The 12,470-nt window shown below is 47.0% G+C and overlaps 1 protein-coding gene across 1 annotated transcript; it reads left to right on the top strand.

Moving 5' to 3' along the window:
* The first annotated feature begins 8,490 nt into the window (after positions 1 to 8,490).
* Positions 8,491 to 9,495, top strand: LOC113269457 (olfactory receptor 52K1-like). Its single transcript, XM_026518346.3, has one exon. The coding sequence runs from the start codon at positions 8,491 to 8,493 to the stop codon at positions 9,493 to 9,495; it is 1,005 nt and encodes a 334-aa protein (XP_026374131.2).
* The last annotated feature ends 2,975 nt before the right edge of the window (positions 9,496 to 12,470 follow it).

The raw sequence follows: 12,470 nt of genomic DNA, 5'->3' as shown, positions 1-12,470 counted from the left end.
GGGGCTGAAGCTCTCCAGCCGCAACTGATAACAGGGGCCCGATGCCCATGGCTTTTCAAACTCGGACCCCAGGCTCAGGCAAATCAGGGAAGACCCTTCCAAATCAGGCAGTTGGTGGCCTGTCCTCAGGCCCTGACATTTCTTCCTTTGGGCTCAAGATAAACCCACAGGTGAGTCTGCTGGGAAGAAGGGGGAACCCAGGTACAGGGACACACCCTCGCTGGAGGCAGGGCCCAGCCCAGTTCTGCCCTCACTCCCTGCTGAGAGATCTCCTCAGGACCCTCCCTTTAGCCAAAGGAAGGGTCCCCAAAGCCTGTTGGGAGGGACCTCCTTCCTCCCTGCATAGCTGATCTCAGAGCTGCCCCACCAGGAAAGGAAGCCCCCTCATCAGAGCCAGGGCCCACTGGCCTGCTACCTATGGAAGGTTTCCCCAGCCCCCTCCCCAGAAGAGGAGCTAAGGGTGGAGAGGCCAGGAGGTCTGCCTGAGGGGCCAGAGACCCATTTCCAGGACTGGACACAGCAAGATGGATGGGATGTCACGCTGACGGAGCAGGGGGTGCAAAGTGAGGAGGTCCGCTCACCTATGTCCCCTGTCTGCCTCACATGGGGAGAAGAGTCACCCCAACATTCCCACTACTGACGGGCCCTCAGGCAGCCCAGCAACCAGAATGGGCCCAGGAGACACTAGGAGTCAGGGGCGTCTCTAGGCCCAGTTCTGCTACCAAGCGGCTGCAAGTCCACTGGCTCCAAGCGTCAGCTCCCTCAGCCGTGAAGAGTGGTGGGGCCTCCGCCTCCCAGGGGTGACAGCCAAATCGTATCAGTTGAGAAACACAAAAGTGGGGAAATCTTGCGTTCAGTGTTTTATCACGAAGAATAAATAAATAGGCAGGAGGAGACTTTGGAGGTGACAGTGTGTTTATGGCCTAGACCGTGGGTGTGAGGGAGAGAATAAATGGGGTGATGTCCTAGAACATGTCTGGGGCTGTGGGCTGGACCCCCTGAGAAAGGGGATTGAGAGGCAAACCCACCAGGGTGGGAGTGGGGGGAGCCGCGGAGGTCAGCGGCTGGCAGGTTGCATGTTGCATGGGAGCTGTGTGCACCCTCCTCACATCTGACCTTCCTGGTCGCCCCTGGTGTAGAGTCCTGGTGATGGGCCGCAGGGCCGCAGAGGCATCCCCAGGGCCCTCAGGACCATACTCCTGTCTATGCTTTGCAGCCACAACATCTCACCCTATCACTAAAAGTTGGCCAGCAGGAAAGTGTCCCAGTTGGCAGGGGAGGCCCATCCCTGCCCCAGAAAGCCCCAGACCTGATAGACAGCATGGCTGGGAGCTCTCGGTATGATAAGGAAACTTGAGCGGCATCTCTTCAGCCTGTACTACTACTGACCTCCCCTCAGCTGATCTCTCTTTCCTGAGACAAGGCTGGAACCACACCTCCTCCAGGAAGTCTTCCTGGCTTAGCCCTGTCTCACACTCAGGATTGAGTTCCCACCCCTCTGAGCTGAACCCCTGGAGCCCGGACCAGATAGGCTTCCTGAGAGGAGCCCCTTGCCTCCTCCATCATGGGTGTCACACACCCACACCTCCCCTCTGCATCCAGAGCCTGCCCAGGCCAAAGCCACCCTCGCTGTCCCGCTCTCATTCTTTTGAACCATAGGTGTGGAGACCGTAGTGGGTTTATTGGTGGCCCCCAAAAATGTATGTCTTAGCCCTAACCCCTGGAAGTTGTGAGTGCGGCTTTATTTGGAAAAAGGGTCTTTGCAGATGTTATTAAATAAAGAGTCTTCGTATGAGATCACCCTGGACTACCCAGGCTGGCCCGAAATCTAACGACAAATGTCCTTGTAAGAGACAGAAGAGAAGGCCAGCTGAGGGGGGCAGATTAGAGTTTTGCAGCACGAGCCAAGGAACACCGAGAGCCACCAGAAGCTGGAGGAGGTGAGGAAGGGGTCTCCCCCAGAGTCTTTGGGGGGAGCATGGCCCTGCCAACACCTCGATTTCAGACTTCTTGCTCCAGAACTAGGGGAGGATACATTCAGTGGTTTTAAGGCACCCAGTCTGTGGTAGTTTGTAGTTGAAACGAACACAGACTTAAAACCAGCAGCAAGCAGTTCTCAGAGGTCTGAGTTGACCACGGTGTGAGCTGACCGAGTGCTGTGTCCAGCGAGAGCTGCCATTGTCCTGGGCTTCTGCCTCCAGGCCCAGGCCCCATCCTGAGCGAGGGGCATGGACAAACTGGAGGGGGCCTAGCGAGAAGGGCACCTGCTGGGGACCCTGTTGCCAGGGCTGCCCGGGGGCCCGGGAAGTAGGGGACAGGAGCGCCCAGACGAGAAGGGGAGCACACGTGAGGAATGCCCAGTCTAGCGTGAGGAAGTCCCTCCTCCACAAACCTCACCCTTGACCCCGGGGCTCGAGCAGGGTTTCGTGGGCTCCCATTGCCTCTGAGACCCTCCAGCCCTGACAGCCCGCGGGCCACCTCTGACCACCCCGCTGCCACCCCCACCCAGCAGGGCTGGAGCCCCACAGAGTGGGCGCTCAATAAAAGCTGTTCTTCCTTGGACCTGACATGTACAGCGGGCCTGTTGGACTCCCCAACAGCCTGTGCTCCATGCCCCGACCTGCTTTGACAGAGCCCCCCAGGGGGCTGCAGCCTGGGCTTGGGGCATGAGGTCTGAATTCCCCTGTTTGTGACGAGTTATACCCCTTTAGCTCCAGAGCAGGGGCCTTGGGCAGCCCAGACCAGCAGGAAGGGTCCGGCCTGGGTGTCAGGAAACCCGGCTCCAGGCTGGTCCTGGGGAGGTCCTAGGAGACCGAGGAGTCACCATAGGGCCAGGCTCCCCGGGGAAGGAGACGGCGTGCATTAAAGTGCACTGAGGGGGCCCCACCGCTTCTCTCCGCTGCTGCCCGACTGTGCCTGAGTGAGCATCCGCTCAGGGGGTCAGCCCAGGTGGGCAGTGGGGGCCAGGGAGGTGATGGCGGGGAGGGGGATCAAGGGGGCCGGCACAAGAGAGAGGGCAAGTGGACTTATGCCCCTGGCTGTCATCCCCTTCCTCTGGACAATCCCACCACAACCCCATCCGCACCCATGTCCCCTCCCCCCAAGCTCCTGGTCTCTCAGAAGGAAATCCTCTCTAAGCCTAACCTACATCCCTCCTCTTTGAACCGAGCCCCATCAGTGGTGGGAAATCAGCAGGACCTTCCTTTATCCTCTTTCCCACCCTCCCGTCTTGTTTTGCTTATGCTTTTCTTCCATGGGACTGTGGCCAAGCCAGGTGCCTCCCTCGAGCTGTGGTGACAGTAAGCAGGACCCTGGCTTTGGGGCTCCGAGCCCAGCCCCACCAATTCTCAGCTTCTGCACCCCACCTCCCCTTCCTCTGGCTCGCTGGAGCTTCAACTCTCAGATTAGACGTTCACTGCTCTGAGGAGCCTTTCCTGTGCCCAGAGGCTAAATTAGAGGTCTCCCCTGAACCCCCATAGCACTCTGGCTCTTCCCCAGGACTCTCAGCATTGCAGGCATTGAAACCCCAGGTGATGCACCCATAGAAGCCCCATTGCCTCGCGGAGTGCCTGGTACCTGTAGATGTTCAAAACAATATATCGAAAGAACAAATAAATGAATCAAGGGTGACTTCCTATGTCTGACCCCAGTCCTAGCACCTGCCTATAGAGACGCCCCGGCCGCTGAGCGAGAGGGAGACCTTACGCAGAAGTACCGAACAGAGCCCAGACGACGGGAGGCCCTCAAAAGAAAAATGTGAGTTTTCCCTCTGCTCCTTTTTATGAAAACAACCTCAAGCAGACAATATTACTCCAAGTTAACAGAGGACAGAGCTGAGACCAAAGGGATGCCACTACATCAAGAGGGATTTCGGGCCTGGGTGAAGCCACCCACGCCTGGAGCTGCTGGCCTGACGTGTGGTTCAGAAGAGCTTGGAGAGACACACGCCGAGGGCGTTGGTGTCAGGGAGGGAGAGCAACAAGGTGACCTCCGCGGGCCCCTGCCACATGTGGCTGTGCGTTCGTGATCGTCCGCGTCCTGCGTGGTCACAGAGGCCCACAGAGGAACCGCTGCTGCTGGGACAGTGGCTGCTCCCTCTTCCTTTTAGGCTTCGCAGGTGCGAGCAGGGAATCTTCCCTCTCAGCGGCCCTGTGTTTCTGAGTGTTTGACGTCAGGGAGGCCATCGCCTGGCAGTGAGTGAAGTCTGAGCGGTGAGGAAAGGAGCCACGTTTTTCTTACGGGATTCAGTGCGTGGTGGAAACACTTCTCCAGGAGAGGGTATGTCTGTGGATCCCAGGGCGTGTCACGGAGTGTTTTAGTGAGTGTGTATATGTGTCCTAAAGCACTACACTTCTTAACTCCATACAGTGATTTGAGATGAGCCTGACTCAAAACACCACCAGCTTACAAATTCATTCTGTGGGTCAAGGTATATAATTGCATGATTAAAATGCAAATCACCCTTTAGGAATCTATGCTAATAAATTTAAAATTCTTAATGAAATGGGCAAGTTATCAGAAGGATGTCATTTTCCAAGTTTACTTAAGAAGAGATTAAAAGCCTGAGTAGATTAATTGCCATGAAGGGAATCTGAAAGTGTTACCAAATAGTTATCAGCTGAAAAGGTCTGTGCCCACACTGTTTTATCGGTGAGTTTTCCCCCCAACTCTCAAGAGATGAAAAATTCCTTTGCTATAAAACCTATTGTAGAAAATAGAATTTAAAAAGGGAATTGAGTCGATTGATCATGAAGTTGGCATAACTGTGATACCAAAACCTCATAAAGATAGTTGCAAAAAAGAAACCTGTAGATCTATTCTAAATAAAATACTACCAAACCAATTTTAGCAGTATTTAAAAGTAGAAATACTATATAATATACCTACTCGTCTACAAGTCAAATTTTAAAAGCATTGGCTCCTTATAGTTGGTTCCAAAAAAGCACTTGAGAACATTAAACACAAGTTCCTATTTTTTATTAAAAACCAGAAACAGAACAGTATGTTATTAACATAAAAAAGAATATCTATCTCATATGAACAAGCAATATCATACTTAATATTAGAAACAGGAGTGCTAATAAAATTGAGGAAAAATAAATACACCTTTTCTTATCATTATTCTTTAACACTGTCGTGGAAGTTCTTTTTTTATGAAATAAAGTGTGTAAATTTTTTTTTTTTTTTGAGAAAGAGAGTAGAGGTGGGAGCAGGAGGGGAGGGACAGAGGGAGACAGAGAGAGAATCTTAAGCAGGCTCCACACTCACCACACAGCCTGACACAGGGCTCAGCCCGGGGCTTGACCTCACAACCTTGAGATCATGACCTGAGACGAAATCAAGAGTTGGACGCTCAACCGACTGAGCCACCCCTGAAATAAGAAATAAAAGAGAAATAAAAATCTAGTTTTAAAAAAAAGAAGAAAGAGGATAATTCTTTGAATACCCAATAAAATCAACTGAAAAAAATTTTCAGTTAATAAGGGAATTTTTAAAGTATAATATATAAAATATATGATATATAAGATAAACAGAGGGGCACCTGGGTGGCTCAGTCAGGTAAGCGTCTGCCTTGGGCTTAGGTCATGATCCCAGGGTCCCGGGATCCAGCCCCATGTCAGACCCCTGCTCGGCAGGGAGTCTGCTTCTCCCTCTGCCTCTGCCTGCTTCTCCCCCTGCTTGTGCTCTCTCTCTTGCTATCTGTCTCTGTCAAATAAATAAAATCTTTAAAAAAAAAAAAGATAAATGTACAAATGTACAAAATCAATAACTTTCTTTTTTTTAAGATTTTATTTATTTTTGACAGAGAGAGGGAGAACACAAGCAAGAAGAGCAGCAGGCAGAGGGAGAGGGAGAAACAGACTCCCTGCTGAGCGAGGAGCCTGATGTGGGGCTTGATCCCAGGACCCTGAGATCATGTCCCGAGCCGAGGCAGACGCTTAACCATCTGAGCCACCCAGCTGCCCCCAAAATCAATAACTTTCTATATAAAATTGTTTCCAATTCAAAAATATGATAGAAAATTATTGTAGTCTTAATGGTAACTAATAGCAAAATACCTACAATGAACTTAGTAAACAATGTGGGAGACCCATTGATTACTCAACAAATACTGAGTATCTGTTATGTGTCAGGTTCTCTATTTGGTGCCTGGAATATAAATGTGAGTGAAGTGGACAGAGCGTGTGCTGCTGTGGACCTATACAAATAAAACCAAGAAACTTCTGAGAGATATAAGTCAAGGCTTTTTCCAGACACCATACTTTGATACTGAATGGAAAGATTGAAGGTTGTCAAGAAATCAATTGTCCATTCAATAATTTATAGGATTAATGAAATCCCAATTTATAAAAATCACAATAGGGTTGTTTTTGAAAATTGGCAAAATGATTCTAAAGTTTGGAAGAATAAAGCTTGAGAATGACAAAAAATAATTTAAAACAAAAATACTTATAAAGTTGTTTCATTAAATTTCAAAATAAATGATGAAGCTGTAGTGATTAAAATAGTACAGTACTCTCTTACAACCCGGTAATAGAAGACAACTCAATCAAAAACAAGCAGAGGGTTGAACAGACACTTCTCCAAATAAATATACAAATGGCCATTGAGCACATCAAATGAAACGTGCGCGTGAAACATGGCCAACATCGTTAGCTCTCAGAAAAACACAAATCAAAACACCTTGGATGACTAGAATTTTTAAAAAGACAGATAATAGTAAGTGTGGACATAGATGTGGAGAAACTGGACCCCTCACACACTGTCATTGTCATATGAAATGGTGCAGCTGCTTTGGAAAACAATCTGGCAGTTCCTCGAAAGATTAAACAGAGAGTATATAGACACTCAGCAATCCCACTCCTAGAAAGGAAAACATCTGTTTACACAAAAACTTGTACGTGAGTGTTTAGAGCAGCGTTATTCAAAATAGCCAAAAAGTGGAAACAACTCAAATCTCCATCAGCTGATGAGTGGGTCAATAAAAGATGGTATAGCGAGACAATGGAGTCCTCTTCAGCCACTAAAAAGAAACCGTATACTCACTCATGGCTACAGCACAGATGAAAGATGAGAACATGATGCCAAGTGAGAGAAGCCAGCCATGAAAGACCACATGCTGTGTGCTTCCATTTATATGAAATGTCCAGAACCGTCAAATCCACTGACACAGAAAGTGGTTGCCTCGGGCTAAGGAGGCTGGGGAACATGGGGAGTGACTACCAGTGAGTAAAGGATTTCTATTTGGGGTGATGAAAATGTGGATTGTGGTGATGGTTGCACAGCTCTGTGAGTTTATTAAAAAACCATTGAATTGTACACTTAGATGGGTAAACTGTATGGTATGTGATGATACCTCAATAAAGCTTTTATTTTAAAAAAAATAGCACAGTATTGGCACAAGAGCAATCAGAACACCACTACCTATAAAACAGCCCCATCACATACAAGAACTTAATCTAGGATAACGATCGTAACGCGAAGCAATGGAGAAGATGAAACAAGAACAATTATTTAGCTACTTGGGGAGAAACATATCAAGTTAGATTGTCACTTTGTGACAAAAATAAATTTCATGTGGATCAAAATTTAATAGGAAAAAATTAGACCATATTTTAAAGAGGAACAAAATACTTTGATCTTTGAATGAGAAAAGACTTGCTAAGCTTAAAACCGAGAAGAGAACTCACAAAGAAGAATGCTAATAGATTTCATTTTACAAATTTAAAATTCTTAGTCTTAACATCAGAAACAAAATAAAAATACTAACAAGATTTAGAAATTTTATTTCAGTGGCTGAAAAAGGGATAATAATTTTGATAATTAAGTTGCTACAGAAAACTTAGTCCCTTATATACCTGGGCAAAGTATAATGAACAGAAATTTTGCAGGGGCGCCTGGGTGGCACAGCAGTTAAGCGCCTGCCTTCGGCTCCGGGCGTGATCCCGGCGTTCTGGGATCGAGCCCCACATCAGGCTCCTCCGCTATGAGCCTGCTTCTTCCTCTCCCACTCCCCCTGCTTGTGTTCCCTCTCTCGCTGGCTGTCTCTATCTCTGTCGAATAAATAAATAAAATCTTTAAAAAAAAAAAGAAATTTTGCAAATGAGAACATGCAAATTAAAATGAGTTTGTATTTTTCAATCATGAAATTACTAAAAATATTCTTAAATCATAGTAATTTAATACTAGCACCAGTGACTCTGTGACAAGACTGAGACAACTTTTTCAGAAATCCGCTTGACCTGCTCATAAATGTTCAGATCATTTGATCCAATAATCCAACATCCAAAATCTGCCCTGAGGAATATATTTGAAATGCAAAGATTTATTGAAAGATGTGTATCTCATTAAATTATGACCCTTAAATTCTCCTTTTTATTCTCCAGGAATACTGACTCATGAAGACCAAAGCCTGGTGAAGGTGGAGGTACAGAAAGCGGGCCTCCTGTATCCCTTATCGTCCCAGAGCCATCCTGCTCCCCAGGGACGATGTCCGCGTGGAGCAATGGCAGCTCCAATGTGTCCTATACCAGCTTCCTCCTGGTGGGCTTCCCGGGGCTGCAGGAGTCCCGCGCCCTCCTGGTGCCGCCCTTCCTCAGCCTCTACCTGGTGATCCTCTCTGCCAACGCGCTGGTCATCCACACGGTGGTGGCCCAGCGGAGCCTGCATCAGCCCATGTACCTGCTGATTGCCCTGCTCCTGGCTGTCAACGTCGGTGTTGCCTCCACCGTGATGCCTGCCATGATGTTCAGCTTCTCCACCCACTTCAACCGCATCTCCCTGCCTCGCTGTCTGCTCCAGATGTTCTGCATCTACTTCCTCATCGTCTTTGACTGCAACATCCTTCTGGTCATGGCCCTGGACCGCTACGTCGCCATCTGCTACCCTCTCCGCTACCCCAGGATCGTGACGGGCCGGTTGCTGGCTGGTCTGCTGGGGGCGGCAGCGGCCAGGAGCACGTGCATCGTTGCTCCGGTGGTGGCGCTGGCCTCCCAGGTTCGCTTCTGCCGCTCAGACGTGATCCACCACTTTGCCTGTGAGCACATGGCCCTCATGAAGCTCTCCTGTGGGGACATCTCCCTGAACAAGACCGTGGGGCTCACCGTCCGCATCTTCAACAGAGTCCTGGACATGCTGCTACTTGGAGCTTCCTACTCCCGCATCATCCACACCGCCTTCCGGATTTCGTCCGGCAGAGCACGTTCCAAGGCCCTGAACACCTGTGGCTCCCACCTGCTGGTCATCTTCACTGTCTACTCGTCCACCATGTCCTCGTCCATTGTCTACCGTGTGGCTCGCGCCACCTCCCAGGACGTGCACAACTTGCTCAGCGCCTTCTACCTGCTGCTCCCGGCTCTGGTAAACCCCATCATCTACGGAGCCAGGACCAAGGAAATCAGGCAGCAGCTGGCCACTCTGTTCCAAAGGGCACGGCTACCAGCGCCCCCTGACAAGCCCCGGGCTCTGCCCTCACAAACGGAGTTTCCTGCCTGACGCTTTGGGACTCGTAGGCCCTGCAATCACTCTCACTAGCGGGCAGGTAAATGTGCCAGTGAGTCATCCCTGCTGTGTTTTGGCTTTGACTCTCTGCATTCATCTTTGAGAGTCTTTTCATCCGTTTTCTGAAAGCAGCTACTAATCCAGTTATACAGGAACCGACTGCAAAGTAAGCTTCTGTCTCTGCCTTCTAAATTTTCTCCCCTTCTTCCTGCATGCGATTTTCCTTCATTCGTACATCGTTCATCAAACAGCTATTTTACATACATCATGCTAACCCAGTAATTGAAAAGAAAGAAAAAATAATCAGTCTCTTCCCTGAAGGAGGCTCCAGGCTACAAAGTTTCCAAGGTATAAAGACATGTAATGTTCAGCAATAGCTTTAGGTACAAAAGTCTGTGGGAACACAGAGGAGGGACAATGACTAAGACAGAACACTTCACAGAGAAGGTGAATTTGAGTTGTGTTTGAAAGATAAGATAAGGTGTTTGTGGGAGACGACGGGGCTAGAAGAAAAGGCATTCCAAGCCAAAGCAGCAGCACGGGCAAAGGCACAGAGGCAGGGGTAGACACGGCCGAGTGGGCACTCCCCGCCAGTCCCAGTCTCCCTGGCACAGGGGCAGATATGGGCCAGGCAGGGAAGGAGACCAGATGGGCAAGCAGAGGCCAGGTGATGAAGGACCTCATCTATCATGATAAGGAGTTTGTGGTTTACTCCAGGCAGTATGTAGCCACGTCAGAGTCCAAAGCAGCAAGGTGGCAAGGTCCTATCTGCGTTTTGGAACGATGGCTCTGCGGCCCTAGTAGAGTGTTGTGGGAAGAAATAAGATGATTGGAAAGAAAGACACTAAAAATAGACTTCAGAGGTTGTACATTTATGGGTAATGATCTAGAGTATGATCAGTGTTTGTGGCCTGGACTTGATGGACAATATGTCACTAGTGTTGAAGGAGCCAAATGATTAAACAAAGATGGCGTACAGATCATTGAATGAATGCACTGTACTGTAGTCCGGGAGAACGGCAGGAGTTGGGGAGGAAAGGTAGACTGAGCCAATGTCCTCTATGAAAGTGGGAAAAGGATCTTGAAGCTATGAGATAGCAAGGATGAGGAAGGAAGGGGATACAATGCTGGAAATTCAGCCCATACTACACTTGCAAAGCCATCAGGGAGGGAGCCTTTTTGTAATTTGTACAAAAGTATGCTATGTACTAGACACAGCTTTGATCAAAAGACACCGAAGGAAACTAAAAAGGTAAGCCACAGATTTAGGGAAGATATTTGCAATTAATTTAACCAAGAAGGAACTAGTATCTAGAATATGTAAAGAACAACTACAAATCAATAAGAAAAAGACAGACAACTTAATAGTAAAATAATAGTAAAATAGGCAAAAGTAGGCGAAGTAGGTCTAGAGGAAATATACCTCAACATAATAAAGGCCATATATGAAAAACCCACAGCTAATATCATACTCAATGGTCAGAAACTGAAAGCTTTTCCCCAAAGGTCAGGAAGAAGACAAGAATGTCCCTCTTACCACTTGTATTCAGCATAGTACTGGAAGTCCTAGCCATAGTAATTAGAAAGCATAAAGAAATAAAAGACATCCAAACTGGTAAGGAAGAAGTAAAACTCTCATTATTTGCAGGTGACATGATACTCTATGCAGAAAACCCTAAAGACTCCACCAAAAACTACTAAAACTGATAAATGAATTCAGTAAAGTTGCAGGATACAAAATCAATGTACAGAAATCCGTTGCATTCCTATACACTAATAATGAAGCAGCAGAAAGTGAAATTAAGAAAACAATCCCAGGGGCGCCTGGGTGGCGCAGTCGTTAAGAGTCTGCCTTTGGCTCAGGGCATGATCCCGGTGCTCTGGGATCGAGCCCCACATCAGGCTCCTCCGCTAGGAGCCTGGTTCTTCCTCTCCCACTCCCCCTGCTTGTGTTCCTTCTCTCGCTGGCTGTATCTCTCTCTGTCAAATAAATAAATAAAATCTTTATTTAAAAAAAAGAAAGAAAAGAAAACAATCCCATTTACAATTGCTTCAAAAACAATAAAATATCTAGGAATAAATTTAACCAAAGAAAAATATAAAATAGTGATGAAAGAAATTCAAGATGGCACAAAGAAATGAAAAGACATTCCATGCTCATGGGTTAGAAAAATACATTTTGCTCAAATTTCTGTAATACCCAAAACAGTCTACGCATTTAATGCAATCCTTATCAAAATACCAGCAGCATTTTTCAAAGAGCTAGAACAAACAGTCCTAAAATTTGTGTGGAACCACAAAAGACCCCAAATAGACAAAGCAATCTTGAAAAAGAAAAACAAAACTGGAGGTATCACAATTCTGTACCTCAAATTATGTTACAAAATAGTAGTAATTAAAACAGTATGGTATTGGCATAAAAATGGATGCATAGATCATTAGAATAGAACAGAAAACCCACAAATAAACCTATAATTATACGGCCAATTAACCTTTGACAAAGGAGGAATGAATATCCACTGGGAAAAAGACAGTCTCTGCAACTAATGGTGTTGGGAAAACTGGACAGCAAGATGCAAAAGAATGAAACTGCACTCCTCTCTATAGCACACACAAAAATAAACTCAAAATGGAAAAAAGACCCAAATATGAGACCTGAAACCACAAAAATCCTTGAAGAACGCACAGGCAGCAATTTCTCTAACATCACCAAGGAAAATAAAAGCAAAAATAAACTCTTGGGACTACATCAAAATAAAAAGCTTCTGCACAGCAAAGGAAATGATCAACAAAACTAAAAGACAACCTATTGAATGGGAGATGATACTTGCAAATGACATATCCAATAAAGGGCTAGTATTCAAAATATAATAAGAACTGATACAATTCAACACCAAAAAACCCCACAAATAATCCAATTTTAAAACGGACAGAAGACATGAACAGACATTTCTCCAAAGAAGACATAC

The sequence above is a fragment of the Ursus arctos genome, unplaced genomic scaffold (assembly GCF_023065955.2).
Source record: "Ursus arctos isolate Adak ecotype North America unplaced genomic scaffold, UrsArc2.0 scaffold_22, whole genome shotgun sequence".
NCBI lineage: Eukaryota > Metazoa > Chordata > Mammalia > Carnivora > Ursidae > Ursus > Ursus arctos.
This window is presented reverse-complemented; position numbering and strand designations above follow the sequence as displayed.